The sequence below is a fragment of the Bicyclus anynana genome, chromosome 17 (genome assembly GCF_947172395.1).
Source record: "Bicyclus anynana chromosome 17, ilBicAnyn1.1, whole genome shotgun sequence".
Taxonomy (NCBI): Eukaryota; Metazoa; Arthropoda; class Insecta; order Lepidoptera; family Nymphalidae; genus Bicyclus; species Bicyclus anynana.
The window spans coordinates 12,392,754-12,405,628 of record NC_069099.1 but is presented as its reverse complement, the minus strand read 5'-3'; the positions used below and the strand labels follow the sequence as shown (position 1 = coordinate 12,405,628).

Below are 12,875 nucleotides of genomic sequence, written 5' to 3'. Positions count from 1 at the left end.
GCAATTAGATCGATTTTCATCTTCACACAAGAAAAATAATTTATTTAAGGTAAAAAAAGTTGTAAAGAATGATAATTTTAAAAGAGAAAAGGGAATCCCATCCCTGGCCCTGGCCTACCGTAACTACCCAGCAATTTACATGCGTGCAATAAACGGGACACGCAAAGATCGTTGACCATAAAGTCCGAATTTTACGAAATTGTTTGAAGACTTGTGATTGGTTTGTTTGTTACTCTTCTTGTTTGTTCAGCTTGTCGGTAACAGAAAAAAATAATACCAAAAAACAATATTGCTTCCTTCCAAATGTCCTTCACCTCTTTGGTACACCGGCGAACTTTTTGAGAAAGAAGAGTGACGATGTATTTTTTTTCAAGAAACATACTTTTATTAATCAAACCAACCATTAAACCAACGTTGTATGGCCCTTTTGCCTCTTTTCAGGAGAAACTGCCTTCTCAATTGGTAGTAGAGTAGCTTCATATAGTCAAATTAGACTAGACTATTTACCATTTATAGCTTCTAAATGGCTAAATTATCTTAATGGTATTTAAAATTAGATGGTATTGGATTTCTCGTATTAGAATACCTCACAGGCACGTAATACGGAGTATACCTAAATCTTAATAAGTAAGAGCGCAAGGTAGAAGTAAACAAAATAAAACAAAACGAAATTATATTTGAAATACGGATATTTATTTATATTTTCATAAAAATTCTAAATTCAATAATGTGTTTAAACATGTAACATTTACATATATGCATTTATACAAAGATATATGCAATGTTAGTGAATTTAATACTAGAATTGGAGCGTAACCGACTTACAATGAACTGATGTGTTTCATCACATGTTACACTTAAAAATAATATTTACCAAGTATTGTCAAATGGTAAAGGGTTTCTTGATGTGTCGATGAAGTTTCTATATGTAGTAAAATATTTATGAAATTGAATGAACGCTGTGCGCTTTTCTTTAATACTAGCTCGATCGCTTTATCTTCATAAACTGGACTGTGTAAAATAAAAGAAAACACCTTAAACAAAAACTATTCCTAACTAACAATATGGTTTATGTAGATAGTCGATCCCAACGGCTTTTCAATGCAATGGACGTAGGTAACCTACATTTGTATTACATACAAAATGATTCGATCGTGACTAGTCGTGAATATATCGCCAATGCAAAACGAGCTTTTGAAAAAGTTTCTTCAATAAATTGATATTTAATTAAAGTGACAACTTTGTGGCTTGGTAAACATTACTTACCTACATTTTGTTTTAACATTTTAAAAACTTTGTAGTTTTATTCGCATTACATTATGGAGCGTGTGTCTGTGAGTACCAGACTTTAGTCATTTATAAAAGCTAGAAGATTGTAAACCTACTTACATAAGTAACTACGGTAGCGAACTATGGAGCTTGAAATCTTTGGGATGTTTGGGATGTCAGATGTCATGTCAGACATCAGCTTTGGGAGGTATCAGGTTTCAAAAGTCCCTCAACATAAAACATTTTTTTTATATTTTATTTGATGTATAAAATAGGACATAAGCACGTAACAATATTCTTTTAAAGTAGTGTAAAATGTTGCCACATTTAACTGTGTGCTGATTACATGGTTTCTCATTATTATAGTTATGAGAAATATTCGGTACAATAATTATCATAATAAATAATTTAATATAATACCTGCTATCTCCCAAAGCTACCATGACCTGACATACTTCTTAGTTGGCTACCAAAGTAACTTACGACTGTAGCAAAGGTTGACAAACTTTAAGCATTTAAAAATGCCGAAGGTCTGGGAATCACAGGTTGTTGACAATTTAACTTTATTTGCATGACATAAATTTCTTTATTACTTATTATTTTTGAGTTATCTATCCACATATATATTGAAATCAACCAGCTGATTAAGTTGATTTTACGAGTTATTAAATTGTTGTAGGTAATTAGACTATCGACACAAGAGTATATTATATTATATATCTAAGACTCCGACGAATAAAATGACCGAAGATGATGTATAAGAAATAGCTAGATATACAAAATGGCAACATGGATTTACACATATATACATATACATATACATGTATATTGTAGACTATACTCAATTTATTTAAAGATTACTACGCAGTTTGCAGCTGGATATTTCAATATAGAAGTAGATAGAAGTTCTAACATTCTACTTTAGATTTATATTATCCGAAATATAAACCAGACACAAAGATATTTGTTAGAGCGCGCATAGTTTAATGCATGTTTTTTGATATAAAACTGTATTTTAATAAAATCTATTGTTTATTCCCTAAAACGGGAGTAAAAACATGTATTTCTGTTAAGTATATATAATTAAATAATATCAAATTAATATAATATTTTGTCACTTTACCTAAATACCGATAAGATATAAGTCTGAGTGGAGAATATAAATATTGGATACATTATATCTGACATCAATAACTCTATCCATTCATTGGGTACATTTTTCTAAAACAATTTGTTCTAAACAACTCCTAATAATAAAGCACACGAGAAAGATTATTTTATCCCTTATAGCTGTAACACAATAAACTTTCATGTTTTATTTATTTATTTTATATTATTATGGTGTGCTTTAAAAATAAACTAATTTTGTAGAAAAAAATATAAAATCAAACCGATTCAGTCGATTAAAAATCACAAGAAAATCACCCAAGAAATGATTTTTAATTTAGATTTAGTAAGACGAGTAAATATATTTGTTTTATAATATATTATTGAGATTTGGACTAGACAAACCACATTCTATCTACAGATATGTAATCCATGATAAATACTAATATACAGAAAATCTAACTCCCGTGTGTGTTAAGTAATGTGCTTCTCGGTTATATCTCAATGCTACATTATATTATATACGTATACGAGGTATGTATGTGGTACCGCTATATCACATGCGAGCCCTAAAACTAGGTAGGCCATTACAGACGCCTTTATGTGAATAGACGTTGTAACTTCTATGTTAAACAGAATTCACTATTGGAGAAAACAATTGTTTTCTGCCCTAGTTATTTTTATTGTCTCTCTGTTGGCGACAAACCTTATGGTAATTCGTATAGTAGGTTCTGAATATTGAGTCTTAAGAAATATTAACACAGCATGGCGGCAAATTTTCATTTACATATTTTTTTTATTTATTCAATATAATGGAATTTTATTTTATCAGCGCAACACTTTTATGTCTGAAGTTTCTGAAATTACATTGTTTTATCTAAGTTTAAAAATCATTTTTTATTTAAATATACAAAAAGGTACATGTACATGTTTATTATAAACAACAATAACAGTTTATTGATTATGAATTTTATATTTTATTAGAAAATAGCGAACTAAATTAATTATTAAATTATATTTTAGAAAAGTTGCTTAAAGTAAAATATCACATTTGTATTGAAAGTGCAAATACTAGAAAAGCGGCTAAGATATGAAAAGTTACGTCTCACGCCAATAATAATAATGTAGCATCAAAAATAAACCAGTTTAAATATTTGTGTGAGTTTTTAACACCGTGTACTTTCCTTGCATGAAGTGGTTAAGTTTTAATAAATTCATATTCCATTATCGCAAAAAACAATGTACTTTACAAACACGATACTAATGCTTAAAGAAAAATATTTGAGCACTGAATGTTTAACATTAGGTTTACTACTTTTAAAAGATTTTACGAACATTATTTATAAAAATTATAATCATACAAATGTTTGAAAGGATCATCATCCCGTAAGAGAAACAAATTAGAAGCATAATAATTATATTTATGTTAACAGTTAACACACATGAACATTTATAAATGAAGTTCGCATAAATATCCATAGTTATTATTTATGTATCTCATTTTATAACAATATCACATTTTTCAATAATATACAAAAAGACAGGAGACTTTAGATAACATTTTAAACAGGTCAAGCGTACAAAGTAAGAGCAAAAGGGTGAGATTTTATATATATATTTTTCAACAATTTTTGGTACGTATATACAAATCGGATCACATATAACGCGGATCACTTGATACGGGACATAAAGGAGTTCATATAAAAGATGACGAGACCATACATTATACAATAAATCAAACTACTTACAGTAATCCAATTTTAGAACACTCATCTCCTAAACGTGCATTATTTCGAGCATGACTAACACGCGATAACGGGGAACGTAAAACTCGCATCGAATCTCAACACGCTATACGTTAATACTTTTACATGTCCCTCGACAGAAGCACATTATGTATACCAACAAACGAAGGAAATAATTTACATAAGGCCATATATTTATTTACTGTACACGTTATAACGATAAGATGATTAAGTAGATAAATAATGTTGATTTTAATATTAGGGGTTAAGGAATTGGTAATGCATCCGTATTAACGACAGTTTGGTCCATACAAGTAGAATTAATACATAAATCGTGTGTGTCGATATGTCCACACACAATTTTAGGAATCCAGCAAAATATTGAAATGAAGGTATTCATGATTGTATGATTGAAGGTCCATTTGGCGTTGTTGCGTCAACGAATACAAATATAAATATTTCATATCATTTAATGGAAGAACTAAAACGGGATATCAATGATAAATTTTGTGCTCATTGCAATGGATTCATGGAGTTAACGTAAACCGACACATTTAACACATTTAATAGAATGTATTTTAGGATATCTTATTTTGCTGAATGCCTAAACATCGGCGGACGTAGCAGCGTCCGGCCGCCTACGGTCAGTCTTTTTGGCTAATGATTCAAATTTGTGCAAAATATTCTACTATCCGCGTAACTTAACACCATAAATTTATTTACAAAATGATTTCTCTCGTCGAGAATGTAAACGAAATGAACGAACGAGCACTGACCGGTAACCGCCGGAGCGCCGTGTCTTGTAGGATAGGATCTTGATTTGATCTTAAGATGTATATCTTAAGAGACATCGTCGATTCACCTCCTGCTCCTTTGAGATGTCCATTGAGGACATAATGCGGTGGTCGCTCCGTTAGTATTTTAATATATCACAACCGGTTTGTCCCAGTCGCATATAATGGCTTGCTGAACTCGATCACGCGGTTAGTTCTTCTGTTTTTCACGCCGGTCCCTGTGTACCAGTCGGTGCTTCCGCTCGCATTTCCGATTTAAGTTTAACGAATTCTCTCGCCACCTCATCGCTATGTCTCTGCGAGAGAATTCTCAGTATTGTCCATCCAGTTTCGTCCATCTTGACACGTGTACCAAGAGGCAACCAGCACGCACATGATCCCTAAAGAATACGACATAAAATTAACGTTAACAAATAACTAGGGAAACATTGAATTGGCAAGACAAAAGAACAAAGGTGGACCAAAATGTAAATTGCAGTATAAAGTAAATAATGCAATAACAAAGAGATTGGAATTATATGCACTGCTAGCATCTTTTAATCAAGTACATTCCAACATAAACAGCATTATCCTTTACCATCAGGCGTAATAGAAGTCAAACCCTTGCTCAATTAAAAAAAGGAAGAATGGAAAAGGATTATCTATGTTGTGCTGATCTCACTTTGCGTCGGGCAAGGATAAAGGAGATATTCATTGTAATGATACCTAAAGTTCAGGAAATAAAATAAATTATTATGAAACAGTTAAAGATATTTTACCTGTTCAGCAATATCAGCAAGTCGCATGACCGCTACGCCGACCAATCTGTCTTCTCTAGCAAAGCAATAGTCTCGAACACAAACATGTAGCTCAAACAGCTCTAACTGTTCTGTTGCACTGACCATACTGAAAACGATCACGTAAATGTTTATTAATATTTCATCAAGTAGTGGCATTTCTATATCTAGCTACTAAGTAACTATTAAAGCAATGAGAGGATCCATTTATTTAATGACGGAGGTCCTGGGTCCCCGGCTGGGCCGATTGAGGCTTTCTTAATTGGTCCAGGTCTAGCTGGAGGGGAGACAAAGACGTACCGCCAAGCGATTTAGAGTTCCGGTACGATGTTGTGTAGAAACCGAAGGGAGTGTGGATTTTCATCCTCTTTCTAACAAGGTAGCCTGCTTCCATCTTAGATTACATCATCACTTACCATCAGGTGAGATTTTAGTCAAGGGCTAACTTGTAAAGAATAAAAATAAAAAAATTCGTTAATACTAGAAGATCCCAATATAAAACGACCTTTTAGCCAGTTGGTTATTGAATGATTATTTTGTCAATGAATATATTGCCAATGGGTCGAATAAACGCAAGGCAAATATATACAGGTAAATCTATACAAGTATCTACCTCTGGTCATGATAATGAATTAAAGTTAAGTTAAAATAAAGATCATTTTATTACGGACACAGTGGTATAAGAGTGTCTGCGAAAAATCAATCCTGGATTTTAGATATTCTTAATCGTAACCTGGACTGAAATATTTTAGCTCAGCCATCTGCAATATATTTATTGACATATTTCATTTGATATATTTTATCCATAATCCAATAACCAGCTCGATGAAGGTTGCCATATATACGGGGATATTAGACCATAAGGATTAATTAAAACACTTACAAATGGAACGTCTCATTGAACTTGGGACTCCAGTTGTTGCTTTTCGATTTGGTGGCAAATTTCCTTTTCTTATCAGCGAGGTGCGGACCAATTAGATTCACTTCGATAAACGGACGGAACATGCCGCTGGCTATCACCCATTTGAGATCATTTGCAGCAACCACTGTTGGTAACAAAATAGAATTAACATTCCATAACGAAAGTAGAGTTTCAAGCCTCGATATTAGTCCATCAAAATGCTATTCAAGTGTTGTGTCAACATAATCACTAGATACATATACAAGAAATTTTAAATTATGCCATATAAAACAATGCTACTGTTACTACTTTGGGACCCCAACGTCCATCGGCTCTTCGCACTATGTGCCCCGCCCATTGCCACTTCAGCTTCGCAACTCGTTGAGCTATGTCGGTGACTTTGGTTCTTCTGCGGATCTCCTCATTTATGATTCGATCACGCAGAGATACTCCTAACATAGCTCGTTCCATCGCCCGCTGTGTGACTCTGAGCCTTCTTAGCTGGAATGGCGACCCCGCACTAGTAAGCGCAGTGTTGGCCCACCTGGTGGACTGACGATATCAAGCGAGTCGCAGGGATTCGCTGCAGGTGGCTCAGTATCGTGATGTTTGGAAGTCCCTACAAAAGGCCTATGTCCTGCAGTGGACGTCCATCGGCTGATTTGATGATGATGATGATGACTGTTACTAATTGCAATTCTTTGATTGATTAATAAGCATCAGTGTTTTCAAATATTTTCGGGGTAAACTAAGATTCCACAATCTAAGCCAATTAGTTCCTTTTCTGAATAGACTGGATGCATACTTTTGTTAAATTTACAGTAGCTACTTGAAGTACGTCTTACTTGAGAGTAGTATCTAACAGATATAGACATAACTGCAACAAATTACCTTTGACCGTGATCTTGTGTTCACCCGTACCAGGGTGGGTGAACAGATCAACTTGAAGAGATACTTCTCCTACGCTGCCTTCCTCAGCTACTGCTGCATCTGGAATTGACGAGGAAATTTTAATTATTTTTTGCAATTCTCTTTGTTTATAACAATATTAATTAATAATTGTTTGACTGACTACATTAAGGGCTTTAGATCGAGACGTACACATTTTGAAATATAGACAGTCTTTCAAAGTTAAAATACTGCTAAATGTTTTTGAAATTACCAAAAAATCTATAATATCAGATTTTAATTGTAAAGAATTAAAGGTTTGTATAACAGTCTTAAATTTTTTACTCAGCACATCACCCAAAATATTTTTGTCGCAGGAATTTTGTAATTGTTCCTCTAAAATGTAATAATGATCACAAATCTTACCCTGATTTTGCTGACTGGTGACAAATGTCCTGATCAGCGTGTCAGTAGTTTGCGTGTACAAACTTAGCGCGTATCTCAAGGATTGTAACTCGGGGCTCTTTTCTAAGAAGGTCTTCTTCAAGCCGTTGCCTCCAGCGTGGAAGTATAACTTGATAGTATCTAATGCTGCGTCTAAAACTGCGCACTGTTTTGGCGTGAGACTCTTTTCTGCTGATAAATGCTGTAAAATTTTTTGATGAATTATTTATTTGTATTATATCTAGAAAAAAATCAAACTTATTTGTTTTTAAATAAAAGCTCTTAGAATGTGTGCGTATATATGTAGGTATCCACATCAAACGGATTTTTAATTTTACGGTAGATTCGTGAAATCTGTACGATACGGATGATGTGGATATGTGGATACCTACCACTAGTTGTCCATATGGCGATTGAAGTTTGAAAAAATATCTATTATGTAAACGAATAACAATAATATTCGTTTAATTAATTGACGTTTTGTTATTAAGGGGTTTCGGTACAATTTTATGTTTCGCATTACTTTAATATTATACTATTCATATTTACGTTAGGTTCAAAAGATCTCATTCGTTTACGAGATCAGAAAATACCCAATAATTTCTGGCCCATTTCCTTGTATAAATTTTATATATATATACATTTCTGCCCCATTTCCTTGTGTAAATTTTATATATATATATATATATACATTTCTGCCCCATTTCCTTGTGTAAATTTTATGGCATATTTTACACACTATTACCGCACAATATATTCAAATAATAGTTTCGCATAGTAATCATTTAATATAATTATATCAACGTTTCTGGGTTAATATAGCAAATTTATTATTAAATTGCGCTTGTATGGAATTGTACCAAGAATGTTGAATGCACTTCTGTACTAAATCGCTAAGCCGAAATCTTATGTTTGTTATTTATAAAAAGGATTTGCGTTTATAACTTTTGGTGTTCCCGTGGGTGGTTTCAAGGCGCCACACAATATAAACAGAGATTCTATTTCAGATACATTAATCCGCGCTAACCCTCCGATGAAAAGGGAATTTTTGAATGGTGACTCACCTCCTTCGAAATATCCATGACGCCGGAAAGAGCGTGTTTGACATCCTGTTTACCGACCGTGCTCTTGAAAAGCTGTGTCATGTCTTCGATCTTCGCGTTGGCTGCTAAATTCTTCGCATTGTTCGTGAGATTCTTGAGCATCATCTGATCAAATAAATGAAACACAAAAATAAATAAAAATTATAGTAAGGTGCCTTTTTATAATAAATTAATAATCAGTTAATGGTGTGTACTGGGTTTTTAACTTGGGTAAGTACTATACGTAAAAAAATTACAAAAATAATTCCTTCTCCATTACAGGTTCTCAGGATAGGCAGAATTTTTGCATCTATGAAGTGCACGATACTGTTATCAGTCAATTTTAAGGACAGGAGATATGGAGGTTACACCACACTGCTCCAATACGGGTTGGTGGGCTTAAAACGATAATGTTGAAGAATCCACCATCAGAAAATATTGATAATTATCGGGACACCAACTGTTCCAATACGGGCTGAAAATTTCTTACAAAAAAGTGACTTGACCCGAGAATCGAACTTAGGACCTCGTGATCCAAACTTTAATTACTCCGAACTCTAACTACTCCGAAGGCTAACCACTGAAGCAGCGAGGCAGTTAAATAAATAGCATACACAAATGTAATTTAAAACTGAAAGTTTATTGCCACGTGAAACTTCAGTTCATTGTTTATTGATCTGAATATTTAAATAATTTGCTGACGTCAATACTACATACATGTGTACGTATGTACATCACTGCGCAATACGTGCGTAGTATTTTACGTGCATCTAATGCGTAGCTGGTATAGTAGTAAATATGACCTACTGCTGAAAAGTATGTTAATTCGCTGCATACGTAACGCGTTGTATGTTGAAAGGACGGGACGACACGTTTTGGAATTATCCTTTCAAGCAATAGTTTATGGCAATTAAATAAAATAAGTTTAAAATAATAAAAAAAGGTTTATTACAATTTATGGCGGATTTGTGTATTCTGAAAATATTTTCTCTAAATAAATTACTTCTAAACCAGTTAGCACCACGAGTGGGACTTGATGGATGAATATAAATACATTTCGGCAATTTTTTTTCAGTTATAAGCGAAATTCATCAACATACTGTGCTAGATTTTGACGGCCTCCATGGCGCAGTGGTATGCGCGGTGGATTTACAAGACAGAGGTCCTGGGTTTGATCCCCGGCTGGGCAGATCGAGATTTTCATAAATTGTTCAGGTCTGGCTGGTGGGAGGCTTCGGCCGTGGCTAGTTACCACCCTTCCGGCAAAGACGTACCGCCAAGCGATTTAGCGTTCCGGTACGATGCCGTGTAGAAACCGAAAGGGGTATGGATTTTCATCCTCCTCCTAACAAGTTAGCCCACTTCCATCGTAGACTGCATCATCACTTACCATCAGGTGAGATTGTAGTCAAGAGCTAACTTGTAAAGAATAAAATAAAAAAAAATAGATCCAATACTTCGAATACTACCTACCTATCGATCACTCTCTATATATGTTTTATATTCCAGATTCCGTTTTTCTTACCACCTACATCATGGGTATATTCAAGTCAAGAGTGAATAGGCATCTTCTATCGTTCCACCATAGATACATCATCGTTTACTACCAAGCATGTCTACAGCCAAACACCCGCCTATATAATGTAAAAACATATATATACATAGAGAGTGATAATAACTCAAACCTTATAAGTATATTTAAAATTTATTATAATAGATTACCGTCTTATCAGTCATAGGAGGAAGCACCACAGTTTTTTCTAGTATCTTCATCACAATCTTCCAAAGTTCCTTCAGGAGCCTCTTCAGTACCGTTTTCTCGCAAGACTCAGCGTACATAGTGAGAGAACCATCCTGTGGGTAGAGAAAACATTTGTTAAAACTTAAAGTAACATTTTATGATACAACATAACTTTAACTGAAAAACATAACTTTTCATCATCATTATCGCAGTTTGCTTTAACGGTTTACTACAGAACCAGGGCTGTAGCCATATGACGAGTCGATTCTCTTTCTATAATCGCAAACGTTTCCAAAATTGAAAAATGTATGGGTATGACAAAGTCACCGACATAGCTCAACGAGTCGCGAAGCTGTAGTGGGGGGGGCACATAGTTCGAAGAGCCGATGGACGTTGGGGTCACAAGGTGCTGGAATGGCGACCCCGCACGAAAGCGCAGTGTTGGTCGACTCCCCACCAGGTGGACCGACGACATTAAGTGAGTCGCAGGGATTCGCTGGCAGGCGGCTTAGGATCGTGATGTTTGGAAGTCCCTACAAAAGGCCTATCCTGCAGTGGACGTCCATCGGCTGATATGATGATGATGATGATGATGATGATGATGGGTATGACATTTGTTATCACGTGATCAAGTTATCGACCGGACCTGTCATATTTCGAAGCGTTCCATACATTTTTCGAAGCGTTCGCGTTAAACGTAGAATCGACCAACCACATGGCTACAAGCCCTGGTCTCCTTCTAGTAGGTGAGGGTATATGGAGCTCAGATCCATGTCCCTGCTCCAATGTAAGTATGTTGGTGGGCTTACGATGATCATTCACTATTGGATCACGATATTGATCAAGACCTTGTTCAAATTCTTGTCTTGTATATATTTCAACCGTTTCGTAGACTTTACAAATTAGTTAAATCTAGTCAATTATATTAGTTAAAGCTAAGTCTAGGATTCGAAACCCACCTGTTGAACTATTGTCCTACCCTACTCCATGAAAAAGTTAGCTGGATAGCATATTGGTAATACTTTGATATAAGAATAAAATTAATGCTAAACTATAGGTACGAGTAGAAATTTTTCTATTCAATCGTTTATCTAAGAAAGAAACCGATAGGAGTGTGGATTTTCATCCTCCTCCTAACAAGTTAGCCCGCTTCCATCTTAGATTGCATCATCACTTACCATCAGGTGAGATTGTAATCAAGGGCTAACTTGTAAAGAATTAAAAAAATAAAAAATATCTATTCATTATTATTAACTGCCCAATTCAAAATATCTAAACAGACAAAGGTTTTGCTTTATACTATGTTATGATTATGATGTTTCAGAAATTTGGGAAGTATTAAAAAAAAATTTTAGCTGTTTACCAAAATATCCATGAGAGGCCTCAACACCTCATCAGCCTCATGATGCGCCGGGGGTTGCGGCGCTCCCGGCACTGCTGTACCGCCTCCCACTTTTTGGAGCAGTTCTCCTAGCTCCTTCACACTTGCTGTTATCCTGGTTTCTAGGCTGTAGGATACATTTTCATTAGCATATTTTGTACACTTACTCTCCCACAATGAAACAAAACCAATGTGTTGGAATAAGCAAAAATACATGTCTATGATCAGCGCCGGACCGAGGTAAATTTTAGAATGGAGCGAGATCCAATTATGGCGCCTTTCGCGCACGTAAATTCATCACATAAATTTCTTTTCGATCTTGTCTTTACCATTTCGGCGCCCCCTAGGATTTGGCGCATGGAGCGACCGCTCCGTTCGCCGTATGGACGGTCCGGCCCTGTCTATGATACAATACTAGCCAGTATTATTTAAACTGCCATCTATCAGACATTCAAGTGTCATATTATCTGTTATTATCTTCTTTTTCAAGTGATCTGCAATTCAACTATAAAATAAACAGATAGTCAAGCAGTGCTTCTTTAATGTGTTTTCTTTCATCTCGCAACTCCAAATTCCAACACAATGCAACTGAGACGCGAACAAATAGTCGCCTACCGCTATGCTATTCGATCAATTCGGTTTCGGCTCACTTATTAGACGGAGAGCCAGCAATAGCCAGACCTTCGCCATTTTATAAAAGCTAAAAGTTTGTTGAAAGTCGAAACCTGCTAACTTCCAAAGGCACCA

General features: G+C 34.9%; 1 protein-coding gene across 6 annotated transcripts in view; it reads right to left on the bottom strand.

Moving 5' to 3' along the window:
* Positions 1 to 671: 671 nt before the first annotated feature.
* LOC112046768 (protein unc-13 homolog B) overlaps positions 672 to 12,875 on the bottom strand; it is a 463,016-nt gene continuing 450,812 nt past the window's right edge. For all 6 annotated transcript variants that reach the window (XM_052886522.1, XM_052886521.1, XM_024083548.2 and 3 more), the window contains 8 exons: positions 12,111 to 12,255; positions 10,729 to 10,860; positions 8,989 to 9,132; positions 7,907 to 8,126; positions 7,484 to 7,582; positions 6,575 to 6,737; positions 5,674 to 5,800; positions 672 to 5,295 (listed from right to left, as the gene is read on the bottom strand). In XM_052886522.1, the coding sequence (XP_052742482.1) occupies positions 5,122 to 5,295; positions 5,674 to 5,800; positions 6,575 to 6,737; positions 7,484 to 7,582; positions 7,907 to 8,126; positions 8,989 to 9,132; positions 10,729 to 10,860; positions 12,111 to 12,255 (1,204 nt within the window). In that variant the 3' untranslated portion in view covers positions 672 to 5,121. The remainder of the gene's footprint in view (positions 5,296 to 5,673; positions 5,801 to 6,574; positions 6,738 to 7,483; positions 7,583 to 7,906; positions 8,127 to 8,988; positions 9,133 to 10,728; positions 10,861 to 12,110; positions 12,256 to 12,875) is intronic.